The 17,073-nt window shown below is 60.0% G+C and overlaps 1 protein-coding gene across 9 annotated transcripts in view; it reads left to right on the forward strand.

Annotated features, from left to right (window-relative positions):
- The window catches only part of LOC139239418 (atlastin-2-like), a 50,248-nt gene that overhangs the window by 15,779 nt on the left and 17,396 nt on the right, over positions 1-17,073 (forward strand). For all 9 annotated transcript variants that reach the window (XM_070868132.1, XM_070868129.1, XM_070868136.1 and 6 more), the window contains 5 exons: positions 623-673; positions 3,675-3,731; positions 5,822-5,914; positions 8,995-9,133; positions 12,514-12,641. In XM_070868132.1, coding sequence (XP_070724233.1) covers positions 623-673; positions 3,675-3,731; positions 5,822-5,914; positions 8,995-9,133; positions 12,514-12,641 — 468 coding nt within the window. The remainder of the gene's footprint in view (positions 1-622; positions 674-3,674; positions 3,732-5,821; positions 5,915-8,994; positions 9,134-12,513; positions 12,642-17,073) is intronic.

A 17,073-nucleotide genomic window follows, 5' to 3' on the forward strand; every position in this document is an offset into this window, starting at 1 on the left:
GAGACTCCCAAAGCAAGCGCTCTACTCGGAACTCCTTCGCGGCAAACGGGCCAAAGGTGGGCAGAGGAAACGTTACAAGGGACCACCCTCAAAGCCTCCCTGATAAAGTGCAACATCCCCACCCACACCTGGGAGTCCCTGGGCCCAAAGACCAGTCCGCCCCTTAAGTGGAGGAAGTGCATCCGGGAGGGCGCTGAGCACCTCGAGTCTCGTCGCCGAGAGCGTGCAGAGACCAAGCGCAGGCAGCGGAAGGAGCGTGCGGCAAACCAGTCCCACCCTCCCCCTTCCCTCAACCACTGTCTGTCCCCCCTGTGACAGGGACTGTGGCTCTTGTATTGGACTGTTCAGCCACCTGAGGACTCGTGTTGAGAGTGGAAGCAAGTCTTCCTCGATTCCGAGGGACTGCCTGTGGCGATGACTGCATATGGAATCGAGTAGCTGTCCCAACACCGCCCCCTGGGGTACACCACTGCACACCCTCCCCTCCAGTCCGAAATAACAGCCGTTGACCGCGGACTCTCTGCTCTCTGCTCCCTCAGACAGTTTCGGATCCGCGCAGCCAGGCTGACTTTTGTCCCGTGGGCGTGAATTTTGCTCACGAGTCTTTCCCGCTTTATTACAGGTCTATAATTTAACAAACAACATTCAGGAGGACGACCTACAGCATCTACAGGTGGGTCCGTGCGGCTGCAGTATCAGGTGTCCTTGTCTGTGCAATGATACAGGGAGTAAATGCTGCAAATCTCAGCGGGTCAGGCAGCGTCTGTGGAGAGAAATTGAGTTAACGGTTCGGGTGAGCGGGCAAAAATCTGGCAGATGGAGCATAATGTGGCAAAGTGTGAGGTCGTGCACTTTGGCAGAAAACAAAAATCAACGAGCAAGTTATTATTTAAACGGAGAAAGATTGCAAAGTGCCGCAGTACAGCGGGACCTGGGGGTTACTTGTGCATGAAACACAAAAGGATAGTATGCAGGTACAGCAAGTGATCAGGAAGGCCAATGGTATCTTGGCCTTTATTGCAAAGGGGGATGGAGTATAAAAGCAGGGAAGTCTTGCTGCAGTTATACAGGGTATTGGTGAGGCCACACCTGGAGTACTGCGTGCAGTTTTGGTTTCCATATTTACGAAAGGATATACTTGCTTTGGAGGCAGTTCAGAGAAGGTTCACTCGGTTGATTCCGGGGAGAGGGGGTTGACTTATGAGGAAAGGTTGAGGAGGTTGGGCCTCTACTCATTGAAATTCAGAAGAATGAGAGGTGATCTTATCGAAATGTATCAGATTATGAGGGGGCTCGACAAGGTGGATGCAGAGAGGATGTTTCCACTGATGGGGGAGACTAGAACTAGGGGGCATGGTCTGAGAATAAGGGGCCGCCCATTTAAAACTGAGGTGAGGAGGAATTTCTTCTCTCAGAGGGTTGTAAATCTGTGGAATTCGCTGCCTCAGAGAGCTGTGGAAGCTGGGACAGTGAATATATTTAAGACAGAGATAGACAGTTTCTTAACCGATAAGGGGGCGGGCAGGGAAGTGGAGCTGAATCCATGATCAGATCAGCCACGATCGTATTAAATAGCGGAGCAGGCTCAAGGGGCCGTATGGCCGACTCCTGCTCCTATTTCTGATGTTCTAATGTAAAAAGTATGGGCCGACCTGAGATGGTAATGGCACAAGTTAGGAAACTAAAGATGTGTCTAGATAGGGTGTGAATGGCGGGATAATTACCAGCTGCCGTGGGGCAGAGATAAGGAAAGGGGGCGGGGGATTATTTCAGATTCCAGCATCCGCAGTATTTTGCTGTTGAATCCCTGTTTGTACAGTTCCGCCCCCAGAGCCAGTGTTCCCTGTCAGCCTTTGTTCTGGGCGGCCTGTTTCTTTAAATGCGCTGTCCCTTTAAATTTCTCTGCCTATGCGGGACCTGTGAGATTCCTGCGAGTCGGCGCGCGTGCGTACCTGAGAGGGGACGTTACCCCAGAGTACCAGAAATAGAAAGAGAGAAAGACTTGGATTTATATAGCGCCTTTCACCACCACCGGACGTCCCACAGCGCTTCACAGCCAATGAAGTACTATCGGAGTGCGCTCACTGTTGTAATGTGGGAAACGCCAATTTGCGCACAGCAAGCTCCCACACACAGCGATGTGATAATGACCCAGATCATCTGTTTCAGTGATGTTGGTCGAGGGATAAATATTGGCCCCAGGACACCGGGGAGAACTCCCCCTGCTCTTCTTCCAATAGTGGCCCCGGGATCTTTTACATCCACCCGAGAGGGCAGACGGGGCCTCGGTTTAACGTCTCATCCGAAAGACGGCACCTCCAACAGTGCGGCGCTCCCTCAGTACTGCCCCTCCGACAGTGCGGCGCTCCCTCAGTACTGCCCCTCCGACAGCGCGGCGCTCCCTCAGTACCGCCCCTCCGACAGTGCGGCACTCCCTCAGTACCGCCCCTCCGACAGTGCGGCACTCCCTCAGTACTGCCCCTCCGACAGTGCGGCGCTCCCTCAGTACTGCCCCCCCGACAGTACGGCGCTCCCTCAGTACTGCCCCTCCGACAGTGCGGCACTCCCTCAGTACTGCCCCTCCGACAGCGCGGCGCTCCCTCAGTACTGCCCCTCCGACAGTGCGGCACTCCCTCAGTACTGCCCCTCCGACAGTGCGGCGCTCTCTCAGTACTGCCCCTCCGACAGTGCGGCGCTCCCTCAGTACTGCCCCTCCGACAGTGCAGCACTCCCTCAGTACTGCCCCTCCGACAGTGCGGCGCTCCCTCAGTACTGCCCCTCCGACAGTGCGGCGCTCCCTCAGTACTGCCCCTCCGACAGTGCGGCGCTCCCTCAGTACTGCCCCTCCGACAGTGCGGCGTTCCCTCAGTACTGCCCCTCCGACAGTGCGGCACTCCCTCAGTACTGCCCCTCCGACAGTGCGGCACTCCCTCAGTACTGCCCCTCTGACAGCGCGGTGCGGCGCTCCCTCAGTACTGCCCCTCCGACAGCGCGGTGCGGCGCTCCCTCAGTACTGCCCCTCTGACAGCGCGGTGCTGCGCTCCCTCAGTACTGCCCCTCCGACAGCGCGGTGCGGCGCTCCCTCAGTACTGCCCTTCCGACAGTGCAGCACTCCCTCAGTACTGCCCCTCTGACAGCGCGGTGCGGCGCTCCCTCAGTACTGCCCCTCCGACAGTGCGGCGCTCCCTCAGTACTGCCCCTCCGACAGTGCGGCGCTCCCTCAGTACTGCCCCTCCGACAGTGCGGCACTCCCTCAGTACTGCCCCTCCGACAGCGCGGTGCGGCACTCCCTCAGTACTGCCCCTCTGACAGTGCGGCGCTCCCTCAGTACTGCCCCTCCGACAGTGCGGCACTCCCTCAGTACTGCCCCTCCGACAGTGCGGCACTCCCTCAGTACTGCCCCTCTGACAGTGCGGCGCTCCCTCAGTACTGCCCCTCCGACAGTGCGGCACTCCCTCAGTACTGCCCCTCCGACAGTGCGGCACTCCCTCAGTACTGCCCCTCTGACAGTGCGCCACCCACTGCGCATGGCACAAAGGGGGCGATAACGAGAGCGGATAATGTAAAGGGCCTATGTGGAAAGCTTCAGTCATTAGGTACCTCTCCCATTTTCTCTCAGATAGCGGCTGCGAGTCACGGTTAAGCTGTAAACTCCTTGTCCTCTTCTGTTCCAGCTCTTCACGGAGTATGGGCGGCTGGCCCTGGACGAGATGTCTCTAAAACCCTTCCAGGTAAGAGGGCCGTGACCTCAGAGACTGTGCACAGCAAGATCCATCAGTCAGCTATCCCAGTGACTCCCTCGTTTATTTTCGCAGGCGCTGTTAATGTTCCTAATATCACCCTTCCCCTCCCCCTCCGCCCACTTTAGATGCTCTGTTCCCCCCGGGTCGAGTGCAGAGTCAGTCGGACAGTATTGTATGTACCTGTGAGTAAGAAACATAGAAAATAGGTGCAGGAGTAGGCCATTTGGCCCTTCGAGCCTGCACCGCCATTCAGTATGATCATGGCTGGCAGGTTTGTAGAGGCGTCGCATTGTCAGTGACCTATCTCCAACTGGCCGGGGTTTTATTGAGTCTTGTGAACATCACATGACTGGCGAAGCCACTCACAGAAAAACAAATGGCCCTACCCGACTCTCACTGGGGAAGCACACTGCCGGTATAGCTCCTTGCCGGGCTCCACTTGCCATCTCATCAAAGGAAATTCCACCGACATTTCTTCATAAAGAGAACTCCCTCAGTACTGCCCCTCCGACAGTGCGGCGCTCCCTCAGTACTGCCCCTCCGATAGTGCGGCGCTCCCTCAGTACTGCCCCTCCAACAGTGCAGCACTCCCTCAGTACTGCCCCTCCAACAGTGCGGCGCTCCCTCAGTACTGTCCCTCCGACAGTGCGGCGCTCCCTCAGTACTGCCCCTCCGACAGTGCGGCGCTCCCTCAGTACTGCCCCTCCGACAGTGCGGCGCTCCCTCAGTACTGCCCCTCCGACAGTGCGGCGCTCCCTCAGTACTGCCCCTCCGACAGTGCGGCGCTCCCTCAGTACTACCCCTCCGACAGTGCGGCGCTCCCTCAGTACTGCCCCTCCGACAGTACGGCACTCCCTCAGTACTGCCCCTCTGACAGTGCGGCGCTCCCTCAGTACTGCCCCTCCGACAGTGCGGCACTCCCTCAGTACTGCCCCTCCGACAGTACGGCACTCCCTCAGTACTGCCCCTCCGACAGTACGGCACTCCCTCAGTACTGCCCCTCCGACAGTACGGTGCTCCCTCAGTACTGCCCCTCCGACAGCGCAGTACGGCGCTCCCTCAGTACTGCCCCTCCGACAGCGCAGTACGGCGCTCCCTCAGTACTGCCCCTCCGACAGCGCAGTACGGCGCTCCCTCAGTACTGCCCCTCCGACAGCGTAGTACGGCGCTCCCTCAGTTCTGCCCCTCCGACAGTGCGGCACTCCCTCAGCACTGCCCCTCCGACAGTGCGGCGCTCCCTCAGTACTGCCCCTCCGCCAGTGCGGCGCTCCCTCAGTACTGCCCCTCCGACAGTGCGGCACTCCCTCAGCACTGCCCCTCCGACAGTGCGGCGCTCCCTCAGTACTGCCCCTCCGACAGTGCGGCGCTCCCTCAGCACTGCCCCTCCGACAGCGTAGTACGGCGCTCCCTCAGTTCTGCCCCTCCGACAGTGCGGCACTCCCTCAGCACTGCCCCTCCGACAGTGCGGCGCTCCCTCAGTACTGCCCCTCCGACAGTGCGGCACTCCCTCAGCACTGCCCCTCCGACAGTGCGGCGCTCCCTCAGTACTGCCCCTCCGACAGTACGGCGTTCCCTTAGTACTGCCCCTCCGACAGTGCGGCGCTCCCTCAGTACTGCCCCTCCGATAGTGCGGCGCTCCCTCAGTACTGCCCCTCCCACAGTGCGGCGCTCCCTCAGTACTGCCCCTCCGGCAGTGCGGCGCTCCCTCAGTACTGCCCCTCCGACAGTGCGGCGCTCCCTCAGTACTGCCCCTCCCTCAGTGCGGCGCTCCCTCAGTACTGCCCGTCCAACAGTGCGGCGCTCCCTCAGTACTGCCCCTCCGGCAGTGCGGCACTCCCTCAGTACTGCCCCTCTGACAGTGCGGCGCTCCCTCAGTATTGCCCCTCCGACAGTGCGGCGCTCCCTCAGTACTGCCCCTCCGACAGTGCGGCGCTCCCTCACTAGTGGCACCGGGAGTGTTCAAGGGGATTGACGCACAACCTTCTGTGTCGGAGGAGAGAGAGAGCGAGTGTGTTACGCACTGAACCGCGGCTGACACGGAAAGCCATGTTAACACGTGCGCTCACTCTGTCCTGCAGACGCTGTTGTTCCTGGTGCGGGATTGGAGCTTCCCCTACGAGTTTCCCTACGGATTGGAAGGAGGGAATCATTTCCTGGAGAAGCGGCTGCAGGTAAGGGTCAGATTACAGTCATTGCTGCCTGCTTGACCGCTTCGGGCTGCTACCAGCGCCTCATGCCCGGTTCAAACGTGTAAAGGAGGGTGGATCGAGAGAGAGAGAGTGTTTCCTCTGATGGGGAGTCCACTATTGTGTATGTAGGCACCTTGTTAATGGCTCCACGAGGCAGGGGTATGGTACTCAAACTGTACGGACTGTAATCCTTTATTGCAGCTCCTGGAGTAAGGACACCAAGCTGTGAGCTCCCCTTTAATACTGGGTTACCTGCAGTGTGCAGGTGACCCTTCGGTCTCCAGCAGCACCGCCCTCTGGTGTACAGGTAAGGCATGTACAGGGTGGAGGTCCATTCAGTGTTCCAGCACATCATAACAATACAAAGACGCATACATAACAGTCACCTTACCATTAGAGCCCGGCCGTTCAGGGTGATGTCAGGAGCACTTCTTCACACAAAGGGCCGTGGGAATCGGGAACTCTCTCCCCCAAACGCGGTGGACGGGGGAGGGGGAGGGGGGTGTGTGTAGGATGGGAGGGGGAGGGGGAGGGGTGTGTGTCGGGGGGGAGGGGAGGGGAGGGGGTGTGTGTAGGGGGAGGGGAGGGTGTTTGTGTAGGGGGAGGGGAGGGTGTGTGTGTGTAGGGGGGGAGGGGGAGGGGTGTTTGTCGGGGGGGGGCAGGGGGAGGGGGTGTGTGTAGGGGGAGGGGAGGGGGTGTCTGTAGGGGGAGGGGAGGGTGTGTGTGTGTCGGGGGGGGGGGGGGGGGGAGGGGGGGGAGGGGGAGGGGGTGTGTGTAGGGGGAGGGGAGGGTGTGTGTGTAGGGGGAGGGGAGGGTGTGTGTGTATGGGGGGGAGGGGAGGGGGTGTGTAGGGGGAGGGGAGGGTGTGTGTGTAAGGGGGAGGGGAGGGTGTGTGTGTGTAAGGGGGAGGGGAGGGTGTGTGTGTTGAGGGAGGGGAGGGTGTGTGTGTAGGGGGAGGGGAGGGTGTGTGTGTATGGGGGGGAGGGGAGGGGGTGTGTAGGGGGGAGGGGAGGGTGTGTGTGTAAGGGGGAGGGGAGGGGTGTGTGTGTAAGGGGGAGAGGGGAGGGTGTGTGTAGAGGGAGGGGAGGGTGTGTGTGTGTAGTGGGAGGGGAGGGGGTGTGTGTCGGGGGAGGGGAGGGTGTGTGTGTAGGGGAGGGGAGGGGGTGTGTGTGGTGGGGGAGGGGAGGGTGTGTGTGTAGAGGGAGGGGAGGGTGTGTGTGTAAGGGGGAGGGGAGGGTGTGTGTGTAGAGGGAGTGGAGGGTGTGTGTGTAAGGGGGAGGGGAGGGTGTGTGTGTAGAGGGAGGGGAGGGTGTGTGTGTAAGGGGGAGGGTAAGGTGTGTGTGTAGAGGGAGGGGAGGGTGTGTGTGTAAGGGGGAGGGGAGGGTGTGTGTGTAGAGGGAGGGGAGGGTGTGTGTGTCGGGGGAGGGGAGGGTGTGTGTGTAAGGGGGAGGGGAGGGTGTGTGTGTAGAGGGAGGGGAGGGTGTGTGTGTCGGGGGAGGGGAGGGTGTGTGTGTAAGGGGGAGGGGAGAATGTGGTGGGAGAGCCCACCTGCGATAGACATTTACAGCGCAGAAGGAGGCCATTTGGCCCATCGTGTCTGTGCCGGCCACAAGGAGCTACCCAGCCTAATATTTAAGGCGGTGATAGACAGGTTTTTGGAGTCGAGGGTTATGGGGAGCGGGCGGGGAAGTGGAGCTGAGTCCATGATCAGATCAGCCATGATCGTATTGAATGGCGGAGCAGGCTCAAGGGGCTGTATGGCCGACTCCTGCTCCAATTTCTTATAATCCCACTTTCCCGCTCTGGGTCCGTAGCCCTGTAGGTTACGGCACTTCAGGTGCACATCCAAATTCTGTTTAAATGTGGTGAGGGTTTCTGCCTCTACCACCCTTTCAGGCCGTGAGTTCCGCCCCAGACCCCCACCATCCTCTGGGTGAAGACATTTCCCCTCAAATCCCCTCTAAACCTCCCCCCAATTACTTTAAATCAATGCTATTATGTCTGCAATGCACTGATGAATGACTCCACGAGGCAACGTGTTGACCTTGGTCCTTTATTCGTAATTCCAGAGCCAGTCACAAGGATGGTGGGCAGCCTTTTATACTGGGCCCTGCACACCTATGCAGGTGACCCCCTGGTCTCCCACCGCAGTGCCCTCTGGTGGACAGCCGCTGCCACAGGGGCAGGAAACCCCGGTCTCCACCAGTTGCGCCCTCTAGTGGTGCCAGCATAGTATAGACACAGTGTGAGCCTTATTGATAGTGCATCAGGTAACAAGTCTCCATCTTATGCAACTATACAGTGACTACACAGAGAGTATATCTATAGTCTGCATTTATAACAGATTCCTCCTCCCCCCGGTTGTTGACCCCTCTGCCAAGGGAAATATGTTCGTCCTATCCACTCTATCCAGGCTCCTCATAGAAACATAGAAAATAGGAGCAGGAATAGGCCATTCGGCCCCTCGAATCTGCACCGCCATTCAATATGATCATGGCTGATCCTCTATCTCACCATGTTCCCGCTTTCTCCCCCATACCCCTTGATGCCTTTTGTGTCTAGAAATCTATCTGTCTCCCTCTTAAATATATTCAGTGACTTGGCCTCCACAGCCTTCTGTGGGAGAGAATTCCACAGGTTCACCACCCTCCGAGTCAAAACATTTCTCCTCATCTCGCTCCTAAATTTCCTACCCCGTATCCTGAGACTGTGACCCCCTTGTTCTAGACTTCCCAGCCCAGGGGAAACATCCTCCCCGCATCCAGTCTGTCCAACCCCGTCAGAATTTTATATGTTTCAATGAGATCCCCTCTCATTCTTCTAAACTCCAGTGAATACAGGCCCAGTCGAACCAATCTCTCCTCATACGACAGTCCTGCCCTCCCAGGAATCAGCCTGGTCTGTCATTATGATTTCATACACCTCAGTCAGGTCTCCCCTCAGCTCCTCTGTTGCAGAGAAGGCTGATGGGGGAGGTCAGGCAGAAGGGGACGTTTGTCTGGGGGGGGTGCGGGTGTTTGCAGAATCCTGGATTTCCAGCTCTGCCCCTTGATCTCCCGCAGGTCAAGGCCCACCAGCACGAGGAGCTGCAACTGGTGCGGAAACACATCCGCGCCTGCTTCAACAAGATCCACTGCTTTGTCTTGCCCCACCCGGGACTCAAGGTGGCCACCAACCCCACCTTCGATGGCAAGCTGAAAGGTAGGTGCTGGCTTTCAACAGTCCCGCCCCTCCGACAGTGCGGCGTTCCCTCAGTACCGCCCCTCCGACAGTGCGACGTTCCCTCAGTACCGCCCCTCCGACAGTGCGGCGTTCCCTCAGTACCGCCCCTCCGACAGTGCGGCACTCCCTCAGTACTGCCCCTCCGACAGTGCGGCACTCCCTCAGTACTGCCCCTCCGACAGTGCGGCGCTCCCTCAGTACCGCCCCTCCGACAGTGCGGCGCTCCCTCAGTACTGCTCCTCCGACAGTGCGGCGCTCCCTCGGTACTGCCCCTCCGACAGTGCGCCTCTACACCGTCCCATCAAACACTCCCACTCCTGTGGATACAGGGCTTGTAAATGGAATTAAGACGCAGATGAACCACGATCTAATTGATTTCTGTAATAGGCTCGAGGGGCTGAATGGCCGAGGGGCTGAATGGCCTCCTCCTGTGCCTAATGTAACAGGCTCGAGGGGCTGAATGGCCTCCTCCTGTTCCTAATGTAACAGGCTCGAGGAGCTGAATGGCCTCCTCCTGTTCCTGTGTAACAGGCTCGAGGGGCTGAATGGCCTCCTCCTGTTCCTAATGTAACAAGCTCGAGGGGCTGAATGGCCTCCTCCTGTTCCTGTGTAACAATCTCGAGGGGTTGAAAGGCTTCCTCCTGTTCCTAATGTAACAGGTTCGAGGGGCTGAAAGGCTTCCTCCTGTTCCTAATGTAACAGACTCGAGGGGCTGAATGGCCTCCTCCTGTTCCTAATGTAACAGGCTCGAGGGCCTGAATGGCCTCTTCCTGTTCCTAATGTAACAGGCTCGAGGGACTGAATGGCCTCCACCTGTTCCTAATGTAACAGGCTCGAGGGGCTGAATGGCCTCCTCCTGTTCCTAATGTAACAGGCTCAAGGGGCTGAATGGCCTCCTTCTGTTCCTAATGCAACAGGCTCGAGGGGCTGAATGGCCTCCTCCTGTTCCTAATGTAATAGGCTCGAGGGGCTGAAGGCCTCCTCCTGTTCCTAATGTAACAGGCTCGAGGGGCTGACTGGCCTCCTCCGGTTCCTAATGTAACAGGCTCGAGGGGCTGAAAGGCCTCCTCCTGTTCCTAATGTAACAGGCTCGAGGGGCTGAATAGCCTCCTCCTGTTCCTAATGTAACAGGCTCGAGGGGCTGAATGGCCTCCTCCTGTTTCTAATGTAACAGGCTCGAGGGCCTGAATGGCCTCTTCCTGTTCCTAATGTAACAGGCTCGAGGGACTGAATGGCCTCCACCTGTTCCTAATGTAACAGGCTCGAGGGGCTGAATGGCCTCCTCCTGTTCCTAATGTAACAGGCTCGAGGGGCTGAATGGCCTCCTTCTGTTCCTAATGCAACAGGCTCGAGGGGCTGAATGGCCTCCTCCTGTTCCTAATGTAATAGGCTCGAGGGGCTGAAGGCCTCCTCCTGTTCCTAATGTAACAGGCTCGAGGGGCTGACTGGCCTCCTCCGGTTCCTAATGTAACAGGCTCGAGGGGCTGAAAGGCCTCCTCCTGTTCCTAATGTAACAGGCTCGAGGGGCTGAATGGCCTCCTCCTGTTCCTAATGTAACAGGCTCGAGGGGCTGAATGGCCTCCTCCTGTTCCTAATGTAACAGGCTCGAGGAGCTGAATGGGCCTCCTCCTGTTCCTAATGTAACAGGCTCGAGGGGCTGAATGGCCTCCTCCTGTCCCTAATGTAACAGGCTCAAGGGGCTGAATGGCCTCCTGTTCCTAATGTAACAGGCTCGAGGGGCTGAATGGGCCTCCTCCTGTTCCTAATGTAACAGGCTCGAGGGGCTGAATGGCCTCCTCCTGTCCCTAATGTAACAAGCTCAAGGGGCTGAATGGGCCTCCTCCTGTTCCTAATGTAACAGGCTCGAGGGGCTGAATGGCCTCCTCCTGTTCCTAATGTAACAGGCTCGAGGGGCTGAATGGGCCTCCTCCTGTTCCTAATGTAACAGGCTCGAGGGGCTGAATGGCCTCCTCCTGTTCCTAATGTAACAGGCTCGAGGGGCTGAATGGGCCTCCTCCTGTTCCTAATGTAACAAGCTCGAGGGGCTGAATGGCCTCCTCCTGTGCCTAATGTAACAGGCTCGAGGGGCTGAATGGGCCTCCTCCTGTTCCTAATGTAACAGGCTTGAGGGTCTGAATGGCCTCCTCCGGTCCCTAATGTAACAGGCTCGAGGGGCTGAATGGCCTCCTCCTGTCCCTAATGTAACAGGCTCGAGGGGCTGATTGGCCTCCTCCTGTCCCTAATGTAACAGGCTCGAGGTGCTGAATGGCCTCCTCCTGTCCCTAATGTAACAGGCTCGAGGGGCTGAATGGCCTCCTCCTGTCCCTAATGTAACAGGCTCGAGGGGCTGAATGGCCTCCTCCTGTTCCTAATGTAACAGGCTCGAGGGGCTGAATGGCCTCCTCCTGTCCCTAATGTAACAGGCTCGAGGGGCTGAATGGCCTCCTCCTGTTCCTAATGTAACAGGCTCGAGGGGCTGAATGGCCTCCTCCTGTTCCTGTGTAACAGGCTCGAGGGGCTGAATGGCCTCCTCCTGTTCCTAATGTAACAGGCTCGAGGGGCTGAATGGCCTCCTCCTGTTCCTAATGTAACAGGCTCGAGGGGCTGAATGGCCTCCTCCTGTTCCTAATGTAACAGGCTCGAGGGGCTGAATGGCCTCCTCCTGTTCCTGTGTAACAGGCTCGAGGGGCTGAATGGCCTCCTCCTGTTCCTAATGTAACAGGCTTGAGGGGCTGAGTGGCCTCCTCCTGTCCCTAATGTAACAGGCTCGAGGGGCTGAATGGGCCTCCTCCTGTTCCTAATGTAACAGGCTCGAGGGGCTGAATGGGCCTCCTCCTGTTCCTAATGTAACAGGCTTGAGGGGCTGAGTGGCCTCCTCCTGTCCCTAATGTAACAGGCTCGAGGGGCTGAATGGGCCTCCTCCTGTTCCTAATGTAACAGGCTCGAGGGGCTGAATGGGCCTCCTCCTGTTCCTAATGTAACAGGCTCGAGGGGCTGAATGGCCTCCTCCTGTTCCTAATGTAACAGGCTCGAGGGACTGAATGGCCTCCTCCTGTTCCTAATGTAACAGGCTCGAGGGGCTGAATGGCCTCCTCCTGTTCCTGTGTAACAGGCTCGAGGGGCTGAATGGCCTCCTCCTGTTCCTAATGTAACAGGCTCGAGGGGCTGAATGGCCTCCTCCTGTTCCTAATGTAACAGGCTCGAGGGGCTGAATGGCCTCCTCCTGTTCTGTGACTCTCCCCACCCACTGCTCCCTCTCCCCCCCGTGCCCCTTTCCGCGCGCACCGAATGCCACCGCTCGAACCCGTCTGCCTCTCCCTGCCTGTGGCGTTGACCTCTGAACTCTGACCTCCTCTCAGACATCGAAGGCGAGTTCAAGGTGCACCTGAAAAACCTGGTCGAGTTGCTGCTCAGCCCCCAGAATATGGTGGAGAAGGAGGTCGGAGGGTCCAAGCTCAGCTGCCGAAACCTGCTGGAATATTTCAAGGTAGGTGCCCCCGCCCCCTACTTGAGCCATTTCAGAAGCCTCCCTCCCTCTGTCACTAAACGTGGGTAAGGTTCGGATCACAGGTCACACACACATGCCCAAAAGTTTGAGGATTTGTACGGCATTTGATTACCGAGCTCTGCAGTTGTAAAGCACAATCAGATACTACATACCGTTAAGCTCGGTGTAGCAAGTGTCGAAATTCCATTTCTAACGCCACCTGTTACCATCGCCGTTAAGCGTCGTTAATTCATCAAGATCCACGGCCGGGCCCTGGACAACGTGGACCATTTCCCATATCTCGGCAGCCTCTTATCAACAAGAGCAGACATTGGCGACGAGATCCAACACCGCCTCCAGTGCGCCAGTGCAGCTTTCGACCGCCTGAGGAAGAGAGTGTTTGAAGACCAGGCCCTCAAATCCGCCACCAAGCTCGTGGTCTACAGGGCTGTAGTGATACCCGCCCTCCTGTATGGCTCAGAGACATGGACCACGTACAGTAGACACCTCAAGTCGCTGGAGAAATACCACCAACGCTGTCTCCGCAAGATCCTGCAAATCCCCCGGGAGGACAGACGCACCAACGTTAGCGTCCTCGACCAAGCCAACATCCCCAGCATCGAAGCACTGACCACACTCGACCAGCTCCGCTGGGCAGGGCCACATTGTCCACATGTCCCCCCGACACGAGACTCCCAGAGCAAGCGCTCTACTCAGAACTCCTTCACGGCAAACGGGCCAAAGGTGGGCAGAGGAAACGTTACAAGCGACCACCCTCAAAGCCTCCCTGATAAAGTGCAACATCCCCACCGACACCTGGGAGTCCCTGGGCCCAAAGACCAGTCCGCCCTAAGTGGAGGGAGTGCATCCGGGAGGGCGCTGAGCACCTCGAGTCTCGTCGCCGAGAGCGTGCAGAAACCAAGCGCAGGCAGCGGAAGGAGCGTGCGGCAAACCAGTCCCACCCTCCCCTTCCCTCAACCACTGTCTGTCCCACCTGTGACAGGGACTGTGGTTCCCGTATTGGACTGTTCAGCCACCTAAGGACTCGTGTTGAGAGTGGAAGCAAGTCTTCCTCGATTCCGAGGGACGGCCTATGATGATGGTGATAAGCGGCATGCACACCTCCGGAGAAATTCAGTTGGGTCTTTGCTCGAAGCGTCAAGAGATAACGCCTCAAAACCGTCGAGCGGTGAATTTCGACCCGTGACAGAGGAGAGCGGTCTACGCGGAGCCAATCGAGCGGACGGACGCGCGCAGAATCAGAGCGGGGGGGTGGGGGGGTCTCGGATTGGTGGGTCTCTTCGGCCTGTATCATCGCTCACTCCTGTCGGGCTATCCCTCGAGCTGCAGGCGGTGTTTGGCCCTTGGCCAGCAATTGGTCCACCTCAGCGGGCTAGGCAGCCGGTATTGATCCAGCCCGAGACAGCCTCCATCCCTGACTACCTGCTTTCTCCTCTTCTTCATCTCTTCCTCTCGGGTGGCCCCTCGGATCGAGGATGACTTGCTTCCACGCCAAAAAGGGATGAGTTCCCAGGTGTTTCAATGAAGGACCTAATATTCCGGATCCCGAACTACATCCTGAAGGGTGGAAGATGCCTGTGGGTGGATTTTTTTAACGTGTGGTGGCCAATTGCACACCAGCCACCACACGGGGCTTGACAGAGCGAGGTCTTGGTCCAGGGGCAAGGGTTAACCAGGGCGACTGGAGACCAGCTCTGCTGCACGGACCCAGTGCGCACACACATCGCACAGTGTGGGCTGGGCCCGTGCTGCCCCTAGGCCCTCGGCTCTCCTGGGCCCCGATCACGTCCCTCTCCAATCTCTCGCCGCTCCTTCGCCCCGACCTCGTCGCTCCTGCTGTACCTGCCCACGCTCCAATCACCGACCTGGACCTTGGTGACGTCCAACCCCATCGCCCTCCACCAAGCCGTCGCCCTCCTGAACCAGCTCACGCTGTAACCATACAGCGCCGCTCCTGCCGCTGGTGTCTCCCTGCAGGTCTGGGCAGCCACATTGTGAGTGGCCGCAAGTCATTGTCACACTGTAAGTCTTAACTCGGTGCCGAGTGTCTCGTTATATTTGTTAAGGACACTTTATTCACTGGCTCCACGCTGTCTGACTTTAGCTCTCCCTGGGAGCTCTTGGTATACTCTACCGTTCCGGGCCAGCTCTCCTTATCAGCTTCTGGGGAGGTTGGCCCCTTGTGTTGGCCGTTTGCTCTCTGTGCCCGTATCTAATGTCGCTGCATTGCTATCGCCATCTCCCCGCTGCTGGGGTATAAAATCAACGGGCTCGGAATTGATGGACTCACTGCCCGCAGTCACCCGCTCAACGCCCACTGCCCACCCACTGCCCGCTCACTGCCCGCTCACTGCCCGCTCAACGCCCACTGCCCGCTCAACGCCCACTGCCCGCTCACTGCCCACCCACTGCCCGCTCAATGCCCACTGCCCACCCACTGCCTGCTCAATGCCCACTGCCCCGCCCCACTCCCCCCCAATGCCCGCCCACTGCCCCGCCCCACTCCCCGCCCACTGCCCCCCCACTCCCCCCCCACTGCCCCCCCTCCCCACTCCCCCCCCACTGCCCCGCCCCACTCCCCGCCCACTGCCCCGCCCCACTCCCCCCCAATGCCCGCCCACTGCCCCGCCCCACTCCCCCCCTACTGCCCGCCCACTGCCCCGCCAACTGCCCCCCCACTCCCCCCCCACTGCCCCCCGCCCCACTGCCCCCCCACTCCCCCCCCCCACTGCCCCCCCACTCCCGCCCCACTGCCCCCCCTCCCCACTCCCCCTCCACTGCCCCGCCCCACTCCCCCCCACTGCCCCCCCCCACTGCCCCCCCTCCCCACTCCCCCCCCACTGCCCCGCCCCACTCCCCCCCAATGCCCGCCCACTGCCCCGCCCCACTCCCCCCCTACTGCCCGCCCACTGCCCCGCCAACTGCCCCCCCACTCCCCCCCCACTGCCCCCCGCCCCACTGCCCCCCCACTCCCCCCCCACTGCCCCCCACTGCGCCCCCCACTCCCGCCCCACTGCCCCCCCTCCCCACTCCCCCCCACTGCCCCGCCCCACTGCCCCCCCACTCCCCCCCCCACTGCCCCCCCCACTCCCCCCCCACTGCCCCCCCACTCCCCACCCCACTGCCCCCCCACTCCCCGCCCCACTCCCCCTCCCACTGCCCTCCCACTGCCCCCCACTCCCCCCTCACTGCCCCCCACTCCCCCCCCCCACTGCCCCGCCCCACTCCCCCCCCCCACTGCCCCCCCACTCCCCCCCCACTGCCCTCCCACTGCCCCTCACTGCCCCCCCCACTCCCCCCCCACCACTGCCCCCCCACTTCCCCCCCCCCACTGCCCCGCCCCACTCCCCCCCCACTGCCCGCCCACTGCCCCCCACTCCCCCCCCCCACTGCCCCCCCACTCCCCCCCCACTGCCCTCCCACTGCCCCTCACTGCCCCCCCCACTCCCCCCCCACCACTGCCCCCCCACTTCCCCCCCCCCACTGCCCCGCCCCACTCCCCCCCCACTGCCCGCCCACTGCCCCCCACTCCCCCCCCCACTGCCCCCCCACTCCCCCCCCACTGCCCCGCCCCACTCCCCCCCCACTGCCCGCCCACTGCCCCCCACTCCCCCCCCACCACTGCCCCCCCACCACTGCCCCCCCACTCCCCCCCCCCCCACTGCCCCCCACATTCCTGCTTGGGTTGCGCCCAGTTGCCACCCTCGGGGCGGGCTGGAGCGGGCGGGAGGGTAGCGCCTGCCGACGTCAGCAGAGGGCCGAGTGGTGTAACCGAGCTGCCAGATTGTTGCGGGCGGGCGGGAGTCAGCGGGAGAGCGGTGGGCGGGCTGCAGGCCGGCCTGTCTCCCGACGGCAGGTCTGAGGAGCTGGAAAACTGGGTGAGGTCACTTTTTAAAAAAATGTTTTTTTTTCACAGCGACTGACCTCACTGGTGCCCCTGAAGGTCATCCGATGGATTTTTTTATGATGCTGCTTCTTTGCATCTCTTCGACCCTCTGTGGGCCTGACTTGGGAGAACGAGACCACCCGCCCACTGCCTGCCGCCCAGATTGGCGGCGTACGTCCCTCATTTGCCGCCCGCTGACCCTCGAGGGACCTTCACGGTAAAAACCCCGCCCAAAGAACCATCGGGCACCTCAGCGGTCACCGGGGGTCCTTTGGGCGGTCAGGGGCCCTTGACCAAAATCTTGTTCTTTAAGTTTTTGCCATTTGCAATCCCTTTGGATTTAAACCCATTGCTTTTAGATTTAACTATTCCTCACAGGTGCGGCAACGGAAATATCTGTGGCATACGTGCCGTGACGACAGAAGGCAGGATTTCCCCCGGGGCCGGTGTCCAGGCCCGCGTGCGTCCGGCCCCTGTTGCCCCTCACAGGGGGAGTGGGAGGATCAACCACGGAGCGATAAACCG

The sequence above is a fragment of the Pristiophorus japonicus genome, chromosome 27 (genome assembly GCF_044704955.1).
Source record: "Pristiophorus japonicus isolate sPriJap1 chromosome 27, sPriJap1.hap1, whole genome shotgun sequence".
Classification (NCBI taxonomy): Eukaryota; Metazoa; Chordata; class Chondrichthyes; family Pristiophoridae; genus Pristiophorus; species Pristiophorus japonicus.